The sequence below is a fragment of the Sus scrofa genome, chromosome 7, assembly GCF_054392235.1.
Source record: "Sus scrofa isolate SSC_HxYL_T2T_F1_AM1 chromosome 7, Sscrofa_HxYL_maternal_Yorkshire_Landrace_v2.0, whole genome shotgun sequence".
NCBI classification, from domain to species: domain Eukaryota; kingdom Metazoa; phylum Chordata; class Mammalia; order Artiodactyla; family Suidae; genus Sus; species Sus scrofa.
Window position 1 is genome coordinate 114974044 of NC_139389.1, and position 16049 is coordinate 114990092.

Genomic DNA, 16049 nt, shown 5'->3' on the forward strand with positions numbered 1-16049 from the left:
TTTGAGTGCTTAAGCCAGAAGGTTATATGTTTTCCAAATTCTTAAAAAACAGTTAATAGCTAGGGATATCATGCTCCCATTTTATTTTGGTATTTATATTAATTTGCTTACCCTCACCTAATCAATTCTCTCTCTCAACCTCTCTCTTTCTAGTTACCTGAACAAGAATAAATACCTGACAGTTATTGACAAAGATGCATTTGGAGGAGTTTTCAGTGGACCAACCTTGCTGTGAGTAAGGCATACAAAAGAATATTTGTCCCTTTGTCCCTTTTCTTGGAAGCAGGGGGCATTAAGAAGAACAGCTGATGATGTTTATGGGTGGGGAATGTTGTTGTCTTAGATAAAGGCTTCTGCTGGTACTTTTCCATCCAGCTGTATAGGCTACTGCTTAGAAGAAAGTCCTTGTACTTTGAGACTCAGAAATGCCTGACCAGACAGTCACCTTGGTATGGACATTCATGAAGGACCTATTGTGAAAAAAAGACATTTTTTGGCAACTGGTATATGCAAAATTCTGAGGCATGAGGTCTACAAATAGGTGCATTCTAGTCTCTGCTGAAAAATGAGTATGCATTGCACAATGCCTGACACACAAAAGGAGGAGTGTGAATAGTTGGATTCATATCTGAGAAAACTTACAATCACTGGAAAAGAGGGGATGTAAACATATTTTAAATTAGGGTGGAAAGAATAGTTATTTGTGCATTTCCTCTGATTTATTTTTATTTATTTATTTATTTTTTATTTTTTGTCTTTTGTCTTTTTGTTGTTGCTGTTGTTGCTATTTCTTGGGCCGCTCCTGCGGCATATGGAGGTTCCCAGGCTAGGGGTCCAATCGGAGCTGTAGCCACCGGCCTACGCCAGAGCCACAGCAACGCGGGATCCGAGCCGCGTCTGCAACCTACACCACAGCTCACGGCAACGCCGGATCCTTAACCCACTGAGCAAGGGCAGGGACTGAACCCGCAACCTCATGGTTCCTAGTCGGATTCGTTAACCACTGCGCCACGACGGGAACTCCCATTTCCTCTGATTTATACCTCCACATCTAACGATCAAGTGCTATTGATTCTGTCTCCCTCAAGCCTCTTTATTGGTGCCATCTTCTCCATCCCCTTGGTTTTGCCTTAGTTTATAATTTCTTTCTTGAGCATCTAGTCAAGTCCTTGTCAATGTGGAACACAGCTCCCCAGGAGAAGCACACAACAATCCGTCAGAGGCAAACAGAAATAGTAGAGGTTCCATCTATACAAAGCAGTTCCATTTAAAAATAAGGATAAATTGGAGTTGCCATTGTGGCTCAGCAGGTTAAGAACCAGACAAGTTAGTATCCATGAGGATACACGTTTGATCCCTGGCCTCACTCAGTGGGTTAAGGACCTGGCATTGCCTTGAGCTGTGTCGTGTAGGTTGCTGGCATGGCTCGGACCCCACATTGCTATGGCTGTGGCTTAGGCCGGCAACTGCAGCTCTAATTCGACCCCTAGCCTGGGAACTTCCATATGCTGCAGGTGTGGCCCTAAAAAAATAAAAAAAAAATAAGGATAAATGAAGTTTTACTAATATTTTACATATAGGTCATCACTGTCCCTCAGGTGTTAGGTAGAGAATGGATGCATCCAAAGAGAACAGTGGATAATCTACTGTCTCAAAGACTTACCATCCTCACTTTTAACAGTTTCACTTCACTTTTAGATGGAATGCACCCAAGTAAGTGGGTTAATGGCCTTATCTTAACACACGGGTTCCCTATAAGAGGGCAGAGTGACTTGAAAATCCATTGTACCATATGGGAATATATTGTTAACTCATGGCAAAGTACTTAAAAGCATTGTTCATTTTTCTTTTTACAAAAGACAAGTGAAAAAAATATGTTGACCTTTTCTGTGATTTTTTTTTTAACCTGGAAGATATTTTTTAAAGACAGCTTTAACTGTTCCTTCAAGAGAAAGGTGATATTTCACCAATGAATGAGGACAGTTGTTGATTTTTCTAAAGAAATGTGTGCTTTGGAAAGAGCCTTCAGGAACAGGTATTTGGAAACATTTCCATGTGATGTAATTTTCCTGATGAAAATAGTGAATGTCACTTATAAAAATTCTATTTTGTTAAAATCAGAAATTGAATTTTAACCTGTTTTGAAATCTTTCCAATTAAGAGTTGCAATTGGTTTAAAACCATGTGTATAAAATATGAAAATGAAACTCAGATTAGTTTGCAAAAAACAACTGGTTGATATCTCAGAATAAGGATTTCAATAAAAATATACATTTGATTACAGAATTGGATTGAAAGATAAGAATCTTAATTTAATAAGTGTAGCCAAGTCTGCCCTATCCCATTTGGAACCATCTGTCTTTGTGAGGTAACTTTTTCAATTGACAGCCATTTAAACCAAAATCAAAATAAAATGACCCAGAAGCAGACCTCTGCACAGCTGTATCAGAAAGGGTTAAATAATTTTCATATTTAGTATATATTTAATAACACCGATTTCATTTTGGTGAAAATTTTTTAAAAAAAATACTACTTATTTGTCTTTCATTCTTTTAAATGTATGTTTCCTGTGTTTTATAATGTATATAACATGGTATTACAGTAATGTGTATAGAGCTTATAACTATACATTAAAGTACATATTCAAGCTTTTTTTCTCGTAAATACATGACATTGAAAGAATTTGAGGACCAGTAGTGTAGACCAGAAATACTCAAAGTGTAGGTCTACTAGAAGGTGCGTGGCCGGCTCCAAAATGTACCTCAAAGCACAGCTTCCTTTCCCATGAGAGCAAAGTTGCCTAAACTAGACTGTGTGCTTAGTGAATTAGTTGCTTACATTCTAGTACAAGCTTCTTAATTTGTCAGGGATTAATCAGAAATAGCCAATGGACACCACACTCTGAGTGGCACTGGTCTAAATGACAAGAGTCTCCAAATCCCCCCTTACCTTCTGTCTTTGATCCTCTCAGTTCCACCCTCCTCAAATCTCCTTATGTTCAAACGCATATAGGACCTTAAAACCCAGTACTGGTCTCCCATTCCCCTCAGAATAAAGACCTTGATGTGGCATTCAAAGTCCTGCTATAAACTTCAGCTTTATTCCTCACATCACTGCATACTCCCGAGGAATCATCCATCCATACTGAAACTTTTAGCTCCCCTAATGTTCCAACCTATTTATATGGCTATGCTAAACTCTTGCCCTTCCTACTGCTTTGAAAACCCGACCACAATCTCATCTTGTCTGATAAGCACCTACTACCATCTGGACATTCTCTGAAATCATTCTTGGCCCTCCCTTTCCTTGGGGAAGGATGACCATTTCTTCCCCTGTATGCCACTACCTATATGCATGCATCTCATGGCACTGACAACATGTTTCTACCTGTCTTTCCAGGAGCTCCCAAAGGGCAGGGGCTATGTCTATTTCATTTCTACAGTTCTAGTTCGTATTACAATGCCTGAAACACAGTATTAGCTTAAAAATGTTTGCAAAGTTATGACAATCTAAAAAAATGATTTTAATTATACTTCCATAAATGCTATGACATTTAAATGGCAGTCACATTTTAAAGATTTTTTAGTATGTTTCCTTATGGAAGAGTGTCCATTTCTTCTACTATTAGGGAAGTTTTTGGCTATTATCTCCTAGAACATTTTTGCTGTCCCTTTCTCTCTCTCTTCGCCTTCTGGCACCCCTATAATATGGATGTTGGTGTGTTTAACGTCCCAGAGTTCTCTGAGACTCTCTTAATTTCTTTTCAATCTTTTTTCTTTTTTGTTCCGCATCAGTGATTTCCACTAGTCTGTCCTCCACCTCGCTTATTCGTTCTTCTGCCTCCTGTATTCCATTATTAGTTGCTTCTATTGAATTTTTGTTTCAGTTATTGTATTTTGCATCTCTGCTTGCTTAAGTTTTAAATCTTGTATTTCTTTGCTCAATGTTTCCTGTAAATTATCAGTCTTTGCCTCCAGTTTATTTCCAATGTCTTGCATCATCTTCAGCATCATCAGTCTAAAGTTTTTTTTCCTGGAGGTTGATAATCTCCAGATCACTTAGCTGTTTTTCTGGGGGTTCTCCTTGCTCCCTTATCTGAGTTATAGTTCTCTGCATTTTCATTTTTATAGGTTTTTGATGTGGTCTCCCTTTTGCAGACAATGGAGTTGTAGCCTCTCTTACTTCTGGTGTCTGCCCCCCTTGTGGCTGAAGCTGATATGGGGGCTTGCTGTAGGCTCCCTGATGGGAGGGACTGGTGCCTGCCCACTGGTAGGTGGGGCTGATTCCTACCCCTCTGGTGAGTGGAGCTTTGTCTTTGGGTGAGATTAGAGGGAGCTGTGTGCCTGTGGGGTCTTTAGGCAGCCTGTTTACTAATGGGTGGGACCAGATTTTCCCAAAATGGCCACCTCCAGAGAAACACACATAGATACATATTCCTAAGAGCTCTGCCTCCAATGTCCTTCTCCCACAACAAGCCACATTCACCCCCTGTTTTTTCAGGAGATCCACCAAGAACTGCAGTCAGGTCTGACCCAGATTCCTATGGAGTCTCTGCTTTGCCCTGGGACCCAGTGCACATGAAAGCCCGTGTGCGCTTTTCAAGAATGGGGTCTCTGTTTCCCTCAGTCCCGTGGAGCTCCTGTGCACAGGCCCCACTGGCCTTCAATGCCTGATGCTCCAGGGGCTCTTTCTTCCAGTGCCAGATGTCCAGGCATGGAGACTTGACTTGGGGCTCAGAACTCTCACTCCTGTAGGTGAGTCTTTGTGATACAGTTATTTTCCAGTCTTTGGGCTTCCCACCTGGGAGGTATGGGGTTGCTTATATCACATAATCACTCCCCTACCTCTTGATGTGGCCTCCTCTTTGTCTTTTGGAGTAGGATATCTTTTTGAAAGTTTCACATCCATTTGGTTGAAGGTTGTTCAGAATTTGGTTGTAATTTTGTTGTTTTTATGAGAGAAGGTGAGCTCCAGTCCTTCTATTCCACCTTCTTAATCCCGTCTCCCCATTTCTATTTCTTTGGAAGTGATCAATTAAACTACCTGTTTGATTGGCTGCTTAAAAGTTGTTTTGATAATTTTGGTAAGATATTTTTACAAGACTCTACTGAAGTTAAGAGCAGATGGACAACTGCTTGAAAATGCCATTTCTGCTTCCTAGAGGTATGCCAAGTTGTGAAAAGTGAACTAGATTACAAGCTAGACCTGAATTTGATTCCTGGCTCCATCACTAACTAATTGTGAGACCCAAGTCTCAAGTTTTCTTATTTGTCGAAACAGAGTAACTGAAAGCTTATGTAAAAAAAAAAAAAATCTAAATAATAATATATTTTGTTTATGCTTAACAAGTGGTAAACATTATCATTAACTTCACTTCTTCCTGACTCTTAACAATGTCATTATTCTTATCTTTCCTAACCTCTCTGATCACTCCCTCCCAATTTCTTTCACTAGAACTTACTGCCCTCGTGTTTCAGTGGGGTTCAGTCCTGAGCTCTGTTATCTTTCTCTCTATATTCTCTCCTCTGGTTAAATCATTTGTTCTCACATATCATGAGAATATGAACAAGTTCTAAATCTCAGGTTTTAGACCTTAGCTCTTATTTAGTCATCTCACCTGCCTGGAATTCTTTCCTCTTCTCCTTCTCATTCCTACCCATTCCCATCAGTTTGATGACACTCTTCCTAACCAACTTTTGAAAATGTACAATAAACATTTACTGAGCACTCAGTAAGCCCAGCACTCTTCATTCTGAGCTCTCAGGAGGTCAAGGTCATTATTGTGAAGGGTTGCCAGGGAAAGCCTCCTTGAGAAGGTGACAACTGGTAAAAGATGTGAAGGTCATAAAGGAGCAAGTCATGTGATTATATGAAGGACAGTCATTCCAGACAAGTGCGAAGACCCCTGGGTGAAAACATATCTGGCTATTTGAGGAGTAGCAAGGAAGCTGTTAAAGCCCAAGCAGACTTAACTTATAGACACGTAATTTCATCCAGAAACAGCAGTGCACGTGGAATGGAACATCCTCCAGAGTAGATCATGTGCTAGGCCAAAAAAAAGTCAGTACCTTTAAGAAGATTGAAATCATATCAAGCATCTTTTTGAACCACAATGGTATGAGACTAGAAATTAACTATACGAAAAACATGGAAGAAGCACAAACACATGAAGGCTAAACAATACGCTACTACACAACCAATGAGTCACTGAAGAATCAAAGAGGAAATCAAAAGATACCTTGATACAAATGAAAATGAAAATACAATGTTCCTAAAACTATGAGCAAAAGCCTTTCTAAGAGGGAAGTTTATAATGATATAGGCCTGCCTTCGGATATAAGAAACATCTCACTTAAAAAAATCTAAACTTGGAGTTCCCGTCGTGGCGCAGTGGTTAACGAATCGGACTAGGAACCATGAGGTTGCGGGTTCGGTCCCTGCCCTTGCTCAGTGGGTTAACGATCCGGCGTTGCCGTGAGCTGTGGTGTAGGTTGCAGACGCGGCTCAGATCCCTCGTTGCTGTGGCTCTGGCGTAGGCCGGTGGCTACAGCTCCGATTGGACCCCTAGCCTGGGAACCTCCATATGCCGCGGGAGCGGCCCAAGAAATAGCAACAACAACAACAACAACAACAAGACAAAAAAAAAAAATCTAAACTTATACCTAAAGGAACTAGAAAAAGAGGAATAAACAAAACCCAAAGTTAGTAAAAGGGATGAAATCATAAAGCAGAAATAAATTAGAGACTGGGAAAAAAAGACGGTAGAAAAGATCAATAAAATTAAGAGCTGGTTCTTTGAAAAGATAAGCAAAATCGATAGATCTTTAGCCAGACTCATCAAGGAAAAAAGAGAGAGGACCCAAATAAACAAAACAAAAAATAAATGAAAGGTTATAACGCCACAGAAATACAATATGAGATTATCCCAAATATTCACCAATAAATTACACAGCCTAGAAGAAATGAATAAATTCCTAAATAATATACAATCTCCCAAGACTGAATTGGAAGAAATAGAAAATACGAACAGACTGATTACTGGTAATGAAATTAAATCAATAGTCAAAAAAAAAAATTCAACAAACAAAAGTTCAGGACCAGATAGCTTCACAGGTAAATTCCACTAAACATTTAAAGAAGAGTTAACACCTTTCCTTCTCAAATTTTTCCAAAAAGTTAAAGAGAAGGAAACACTTCCAAACCATTCTGAGGCCAGCATTACCCTGATACCCAAACCATAAAAAGATATCACAAAAAAAGAAAGTCATAGACCAATATCACTGTTATAACATAGATATAAAAATCCTCAACAATATATAGGAAACTTAATCTAACAATATATCAAAAAGATCATACAACATAATCCATCAGATTTTATCCCATGGATGCAAAGATGATTCAATATCTTTCTTCAATGTGATATACCACATTAACGAAATGAAAAATAAAAATCATATGATCATCTCAGTAGATACAAGAAAAGTGTTTGATAAAATTTGACAGACATTTATGATAATAACTCTCATCAAAGTGGGTACAGAGGAAATATATCTCCACATAATAAAGCCTATATTTGAAAAACCTTAGCCATTATCATACTCAGTGATGGAAAGGAGAAAACACCCCCTCTAAAATTAGAAAAAAGACTAGAATGAAGATGCCTACTCTTTCTACTTATGTTCAACATGTTATTGGAAGTCTGAGCCACAGCTAGAACTGTGAAAATGAAGTCAAGAAAGTTCTGGTCATAGCTAGACCTGTGAAAATAATCAGACAAGAAGAAATAAAAGGAATCCGAATTGGAAACGAAGAAGTTAAGACTGTCACTGTTTGCAGATGACATGATACTGTACATATAAAATCCTAAGGATGCCACCAAAAAACTACTAGACTCATCAATGAATTCAGTAAAGTTACAGGATATGAAATTAATATACAGAAATCAATTGTATCTCTATACACTAACAATGAACTATCAGAAAGATAAATTAAGAAAACAATTTCTGGAGTTCCCATCATGGCTCAGTGGAAACAAATCTGACTGGTATCCATGATGATGCAGGTTCGATCCCTGGCCTCACTCAGTGGGTTAAGGATCTGGTATTGCCATGAGCTGTGGTATAGGTCATAGACATGGCTTGGATCCTGTGTTGCTGTGGCTGTGGTATAGGCCAGCGGCTATGGCTCCAATTTGAGCCCTTGCCTGGGAACTTCCATATGCTGTGGGTGCTGCCCTAAAAAGAAAGAAAAAAATCCCAATCTCATCTAAAAGGATAAAATACCTAGGAATAAGTCTAAGGAGGTAAGAGACCTGTACTCAGAAAACTATACACTGATGAAAGAAATTGAAGATGACACAAACAGATGGTGAGATATAACATGCTCATGGATTGGAAGAGTTAATATTGTTAAAATGACCCAAGACAATCTACAGATTCAATACAATTCCTATAAAAATACCAACGACATTTTTTCACAGAACTATAACAAGTCTAAAATTTGCATGGAAACACAAAAGATCCTAAATAGCCAAAAAAGTCTTAAGAAAGATTTCAAATTATACTATAAACCTATAGCAATCAAACAATATGGTACTGGCACAAAAACAGACTCATAGCCCCATGGAACAAAGCCTAGAAATAAACCCATGCTCATTTGGTAAATTAATCTATGGCAAAGGAGGAGAAAAGACACCCTCTTCAATAAGTTGTGTTGAGGAGTTCCCATTGTGGCTCAGTGGGTTAAGAACCTGACTAGTATCCATGAGGGTGCAGGTTAGATCCCTCGCCTTGTTCAGTGGGTTAAGGATCTGGCATTGCTGCAAGCTGCAGCATAAGTTGCAGATGTGGCTCGGATCCCATGTTGCTATGGCTGTGGTGTAGGCTAGCAGCTGCAGCTCCAATTTGACCCCTAGCCCAGGAACTTCCATATACCACAGGTGCAGCCCTTAAAAACCAAAAAAAGAAAAAAGTGGTGTTGGGAAAATTGTACAGCTACATGCAAAAGGATCAAACTGGACCTCTTCCTCACACCATGTACAAAAATAAACTCCCTAAATGGATTAAAGACTTCATGTAAGATCTGAAGCCATAAAATCCCCCAGAAGAAAACATAGGCAATATGCTCTTTGACATTGGTCTTAGCAGTATTTTTTTGGATCTGTCTCCTCAAACAAGGGAAATAAAAGCAAAAATAAACAAATGGGACTACATCAAATTAAAAAGCTGTTTCACACCAGAGGAAACTATCAACAGAACTAAAAGGCCACCTACTGAAACGGAGAAGATATTTGTAAATTATGTATTTGACAAGGGGTAGATATCCAAAACATACAAAGAACCCATACAACTTAACATCAAAAAATAAACAATCCAATTAAAAAATGGGCAGAGGACATGAATGGACATTTTCTAAAGAAGACATACAGGAGTTCCCACTGTGGTTCAGTGGGTTAAGAACCCAACTAGTGTCCATGAGGATGGGAGTTTAAATCCCTTGCCTTGATCGGTGGGTTAAGGATCCAGCATTGTAGCAAGCTGCAGCATAGGTCGCAGATGAGACTCAGATCCAGCCTTGCTGTGGCCGTGGCATAGGCCAGCAGCTGAAGCTCTGATTCGACCCCTTGCCTGGGAACTTCCATATGCCATAGTTGTAGTCTCAGATAAAAAAGAGTTCCTGTTGTGGTGCAGCAGAAGTGAATCTGACTAATATCCATAAGGTTGCCCATTCAATCCCTGGCCTCGCTCAGTAGGTTAAGGATCCAACATTGCCATGAGCTGTGGTGTGGATCACAGACACTGCCCAGATACTGTGTTGCCGTGGCTGTGGCGTAGTCTGGCAGCTGTAGCTCTGATTCGACCCCTAGCGTGGGAACCTCCATATACTGCGGTTGAGGCCCTAAAAAGCCAAAAAAAAAAAAAAAAAAAAAAAAAAAGGCAAAAAAGAAAGAAAACATACAACAGGCACATGAAAACGCTCAAATCACTAATCATCAGGGAAATGCAAATCAAAACCACAATGAGATAATCACCTCACATCTGTCAGAATGGCTATTATCAAAAAAAAAAAAATAGCAAACAACAAGTGTTGGTGAGGATGTGGAGAAAAGGGAATCCTTGAGCTCTACTGGTGGGAACATAAATTGGTATCATTACTGTAGAGAATAGTATGGAAATTCATTAAAAAATAAAAAATAGTACTTCCATATGTACAAATCCACATATGAGTTTTTACCTGAAGAAAATGAAAACACACATGCACCCCTATGTTCATTGCAGCATTATTCACAATAGCCAAGGCATAGAAGCAACCTAAGTGTCCATCAACAGATGAATGGATAAAGAAGATGTGACATTTATCTATCTATCTATCTATCTATCTATCTATCTATCTATCTATCTATCTATCTATCTGGAGTATTACCCATAAAACAAATGAATTCTTGTCATATTCTTGTCATTTGGGATAACATGGATGGGTCTAGAGGGTATTATGCTAAATGAAATAAGTCAAACAGAGAAAGACAAATACCGTATGATTTCACTTGCATGTGGAATCTTACAAACAAAATAAAAACAGACTCATAGATACATAGAAAAAAGAGTGGTTTCCAGAGGGGAAGGGGGTGGTGGGTTGGATAAAATAGGTGAAGGGAATTAAGAGGTACAGACTTCCAGTTATAAAATAGGTCACAAGGATGTACTATGTAGCATAAGAAATACGGTCAATGAAATTGTAATAACTTTGTATGGAGACAGATGGTTACTAGACTAATGGTGATCATTTTGTAATGTATTTAAATATCAAGTCATTATGCTGTATGCCTAAAACTAACCTGACATTGTACGTGAATTGTATTTCAATTTAAAACAAGAAAGAAAATTGTGGGAGAAGATTTCTGTAAATGAAGGAAATGAGTTTTCCGAATATAAAGACACATAAAGAACCAATATGAACAAAAACAGCTCATGGAGGTACGTCATAAGATATGAAAACGCTATGATAGAGAGAAAGTACCAGAAGCTTCTAGAGAGAAAAATCCTGATACCTGTGATGATGGAGAATCAGAATACCATGTCTTAGCAGTAACACTGAAAGACAGACAACAGAGAACACCCTTCAAATTTTGAGGGAAAGTGATTTCCAAACTATTTATCAAAGATGAAGGTAAAACAAAGACATTTTAAGATGGGTTAATGTCTCAGAAACTTGATTTCCCATTCACCTTTTCTTGGAGCATAGACCAATAAAGAAAAAAAAAGAGGAATTCAGAAACAGTGATCAACACAGGAAAGAGGCAAATGGAATTCCCATGGTGACCAAAAAGGGAGGTCTTAGAAATCTTGAGACCAGGAGGGCTCCAAAAGAAAGTTCTACAAGTAAAAGGGGATGGATAGATTATCTGATGGGATTGATTGACTTTATGAAAAACTGGGTAGAGAGGTATTTTAAGAACTCTAGAGCACTCTAGAGCAAGACGTCCATTCAAAGCAAAAATATAAATAAAAGAGAAAGACATCTCATGAAGTAGCAAAACAAAGTTACACAGAAAGAAAATGAAATCACAATATACAGACTTGTAATAATCAAAATCCTAAAAATGGATTTAACCAAATATGTCCTAAAATTGTTTCAGGGGAGTAAGAGGGCGTGTCAGAAGGATGCATGTGCTGTGCAGGCTGGTGGAAGAGAGCTAAATCCTCAACTTCCACACTAGGGAGTTGGTGGGTGAGGTAAAAACCAATAAATCAAGAAATATGTTCAATTTTAGAAAGAATACCAGAAGTTGAAAATGGTTGCTTCTGGGGCATCAGAAAGAGACAAAATCTTCATTACTTTATTTCCCTCATATCTTCTCCACATAACTAGATTTTAAGATTGTAGAGGAAATGGACTGTATCTTATACATTGTGTAATCCACCCACTTCAAATTAGAGGGCAGCAAGTACTCGATAAATATTTGATCAGTTATAACTGAATAACAAACAGCCATAATTTGGCTGTGAGTTTGCGTAAAAGCCAAACTTGGAAAATCTCAACCTCTTAAAATCTTAAAGAGGAGAGGACTGGAATACATCTCTACCTCATAAAGGTATTTATGAACAAATACAATCATCTCCAACTATTAACACAAAGTCACATTTGCCCATTTAGCTCACCACCTTTTTTTTCAGGGTCATTTCTTTAAAAAGAATCTCATTTAAAACAGGTATAATATCTAAAGTGAGATCTTGCCTCTAATTTTTGCTAATTTTTAAAAGCCTTTTAAATTTAGCGTCAAAACACTTTTTATGTATTGCTTTTTAAATCAAGATGCTGTCTCCTTTTCCATTTTTGTACTTTCCATTTTTTATTATCTTGTTTTCATCTTATTTTGAAAGAGAAGTTCTTGGTATTTATAATCCCCAAGGAAAGAACACACTGAAATGTAATGCCTTCCCTAATAACCAGAGTTCTCTAAGGTCTAAATTATGTAACTCACTCTAATAAGTATTTAACTTCCTATTGATAATGACTATATTATTATGATCCCACTTACTATTATAAGTAACTCCTAAGAAGAGGAAATCTCTGTGATAATATCCTTGAGTTTGCATTACATGTATCAACATAAACAAACGTCAAAAATAACCTATTGTTGCTGTTAGCTGATCAAGTTATTCATCTGAAAACCCAAGAAACATGGCACTGCCATCTTGATTTAGAAAAAAATAAGTCTTTAGTTTATTTCTTTTGACTCATAATGGTCTTCACAAGATGACTAGATGGCTAAAAAATTATGGCAGGGTTTTTCTAGCATACTTGAAATCCATAGGTGTGTTGAATACATGATATTCTAGGTTGATCCTGGGCAAAACTTTTTTTTTTTTCTGAGGTGTAATTTATACACAATAACACACACAGTTTTAAAGTGTGCAGTTTGGTGAGTTTTGGAAAACCTTGGGAAAGCCCTATCTTGGTCAAGGTTTAGAACATTTTCATCACCCAGAAAGTTCTCTCATGCCCTGCCTTCCCATAGACAACCACGTTTCTTTTTCTTTTTCGAGTACAAAAATCTAGGAGTACCATTGTCAGGTTGGAGGATAGATGTATATTTAACTTTGTAGAAAATACTGTCAAATTGTTTTCCAAAATGATTGTCCCATTTTCTACTCCCACCAGTGAAGTATGAGAGTTTCATTATTGTCAACCCACTGTATTATAAGTCTTTTTATGCCAGCCATGCTAGTGGGTGTGAAGTGATATCTCACTGAGGTTTTACTTTGTGTTTCCCTGATTATTAATGATGTTAAGCATGTTTTCATGTACTTGTTAGCCACTTATATATTTTCTTTTGTCAAGGGTCTGTTGGAATATTTTACTCATTTTAAAAAGTGGGTTGTTTGCCATTTTATTACTGAGTTGTGTAAATTTTTTGGCCCAAATGAAATCAGTTTGAGTACTGTCATCTCTAAATTATTCCCTTTCTCTTTTTTTTGCCTAAGGAAAAATGGCTAATTTGAAACTCACACAAGGTGTTCATTTACTCATTCTGCAGACATTTTACGAACACCTACTAAACTCCATGAAAGTCATAAGACACAGCCTCTACCTTGAAAGAGATTACAATCAAATTCAGGAGAACTGTGAAAAAGTAACTATAAGTTTAATGTAAAAAGTAGTTAGATAATCAAGATATGATTTCTGCTGAGGTTGACTAGCAAAGGCCTCATTAAGGAGATAGTATTTGAGTTGATCTTCAGAAGAGATGTAGAATGGCAACAGATAGAGAAATTATAAGAGAAAGAATGAAGGAAAGCCTATGGGAAAACATAGGATATATTTTTAGGAGCAACAGCAATAACAACAACAACAAAAAAACCTCAAATATAATTTGGGCCAAAGTATTGTGTCTGAAAAGTGTGTTGTGTCGAAATCATATCATGGGGAACATGGCCTGACTTAGCAGGTGAGGGTGACCCACTGAAGGGTGACCATGGAAAGACTAGGCATAGTTGCATAAGCCATTACAGTCTGTGGCCCTTCAATTCACCCCCTGCCTTCTTGCCCTGGCCTCTGTGCACCTTCACCCCTGACTATATTAACCCCGGGGTAGCTCCGTCCCAGCTGTTTGGCAGGTACTGGCCCTCCCTCAGAGGGAGGGAAATTGAGCCCAAAGATCTAATAAGCCTAATGTTCCCTGCCTTCCCTTCTGTGCCTGCCAGCAGAGGTTTTGGAACAGCTGGAAACTGGAGGAGGTTTGCTAGGCTGCTCTGCTCTTGGGATGTAAAGTGAACTGCGAAGACAAATAGACCTCTTGCGGTGCCCACTTGGGCACCAAGCCAGACCCATGCCAGGGGAGCTGGGTTGTTGGGGAAGCAAAAACAAGTCATCCCCCTAAGTCATACACCCTCATCTCCAGAGGCGCAGCAAAGGAGAGAGCCTGCACCCATCTTGTAGAGTCCCTGAGAGCTTCAAGGAAGGTCACAGAAGAATTTGAAGAGAAAGAGTAGACAATGCCCTTTCCAGAATTGTGTGCATGCTGGCTTCTTGCTAAAAACAAAAGGATGGTCTACTTCAGCCTTAGGAATCTTTAGATTAGAGGAGTTATGTCAACAATTCAGGATATTGGGTTCCCCTAAAATTCAAATTTATTGATCAGTAGCATCTCTTACTACCATAGCCACTGATATGAGAAGAAAGGATTAATACATTATGTTACAACAATCTGTAATGATAAGGTTATTTTTATAACTATTGAGAAATTTACAGAGCATTTCCCAACTAGGGGGCTGACTCTGGCAGGAGAAGGATAATGCAGTTATTGCAAAGATCCTCAAAGTCAAATCTTTGGTTTTCTTCAACTGACTAAAAGCCCAACTGCTATCATTCTCAAAAGATTTTTACTTTAAATAAAGTTCTCCAAAGCACTGAGAGCCACTCTTCTAGAGCAATGGCCTCTAATGATTATGCATTTTACATCAGGGCATTCAGTCTGAGTAAAGGTTTTTCTATTTACGCCAAGCCAAAGAGTAAGCTAGGGTGACTGCATCCCTAAGGAAGAATGATTCACAAATCCATTAACTGTTTCTTGTAATTCAGTTTTGCTAAAGTCAGTTGTTTAAGGGCTTTTTATTCTGATTAAAACTGATAGACTATAAGAGAATTTTTGTTGAATCTGAATTTTGGGAAAACAACACTTGAAGTTTAAAGAAAAAAACTTAGAAAAAGAATTTCTAAGCCATATACATTCTGAACAGTTTTATTAACTAATCATTGCTCTATAGCCAAGAGCCCTCAACAGTGATGAATCTTCAGAGTAAAAAGCGAGAGGGAACACATTTTTTTTCCTTGCAACTTTAAGTGCAAATAAATCTAACTTTTAGTAGCGCCTACTAGTTTCAGTGCTAAACATTTTTATATAAATTATTTTATTTTATATTATAAATCCCAAAAGACTCTGACCTCTTCACACTACTCCATTTGTAATTTCTGGTGATTTCACCCATAACAAGTCTCAATTATTCATGTGATGAAAGAAGACAGATGAGATTGTTAGGGCCAAATAGATGAGACAAAAATCATGTGTACTCTGTTCGGTAGCAAGTTCTACTCATGATTTTATAGTAAACTAAAAGACACTGACCACAGGCTAACTGATAGGAGGGGTGAATCAACCTGGGATTAAATTTTTCATTAAATAACCCACAAATATAAATAAAGAAGCAGTTTACAATGTGCACAATTAGGCACTCAATTCTTCCCTAGTAAATATGGACAGACACGAAATCTTTGACGCCTATGGGATTTTTACTGTTGGAACAGGTGAAAGGAAATAAGGTAGTTAAGGGTTTTCATTTTGACACACTATCTCTGCCAAGTCTCCGAAATCCATTTTGTTAATTATGTTCTGCTTCTGAATCTAAGAGAAATAAATGCTCTAAAAGAAAGTAGACTTTTCATTTCTCACTGGTAGCATTGAGGCTGCTGGTGATGGTCACTTCGTATGCATGTTGGGGTGGGAAGGGGAGGGGAGAGGGCTCAGCACTAAAGAGGCTATGTTTGTGTTC

General features: G+C 38.1%; 1 protein-coding gene across 5 annotated transcripts in view; it reads left to right on the forward strand.

The window, feature by feature from the left end:
* TSHR (thyroid stimulating hormone receptor) overlaps positions 1 to 16049 on the forward strand; it is a 157676-nt gene that overhangs the window by 121233 nt on the left and 20394 nt on the right. For all 5 annotated transcript variants that reach the window (XM_021098307.2, XM_084966753.1, XM_021098308.2 and 2 more), the window contains 1 exon segment: positions 154 to 231. In XM_021098307.2, coding sequence (XP_020953966.2) covers positions 154 to 231 — 78 coding nt within the window.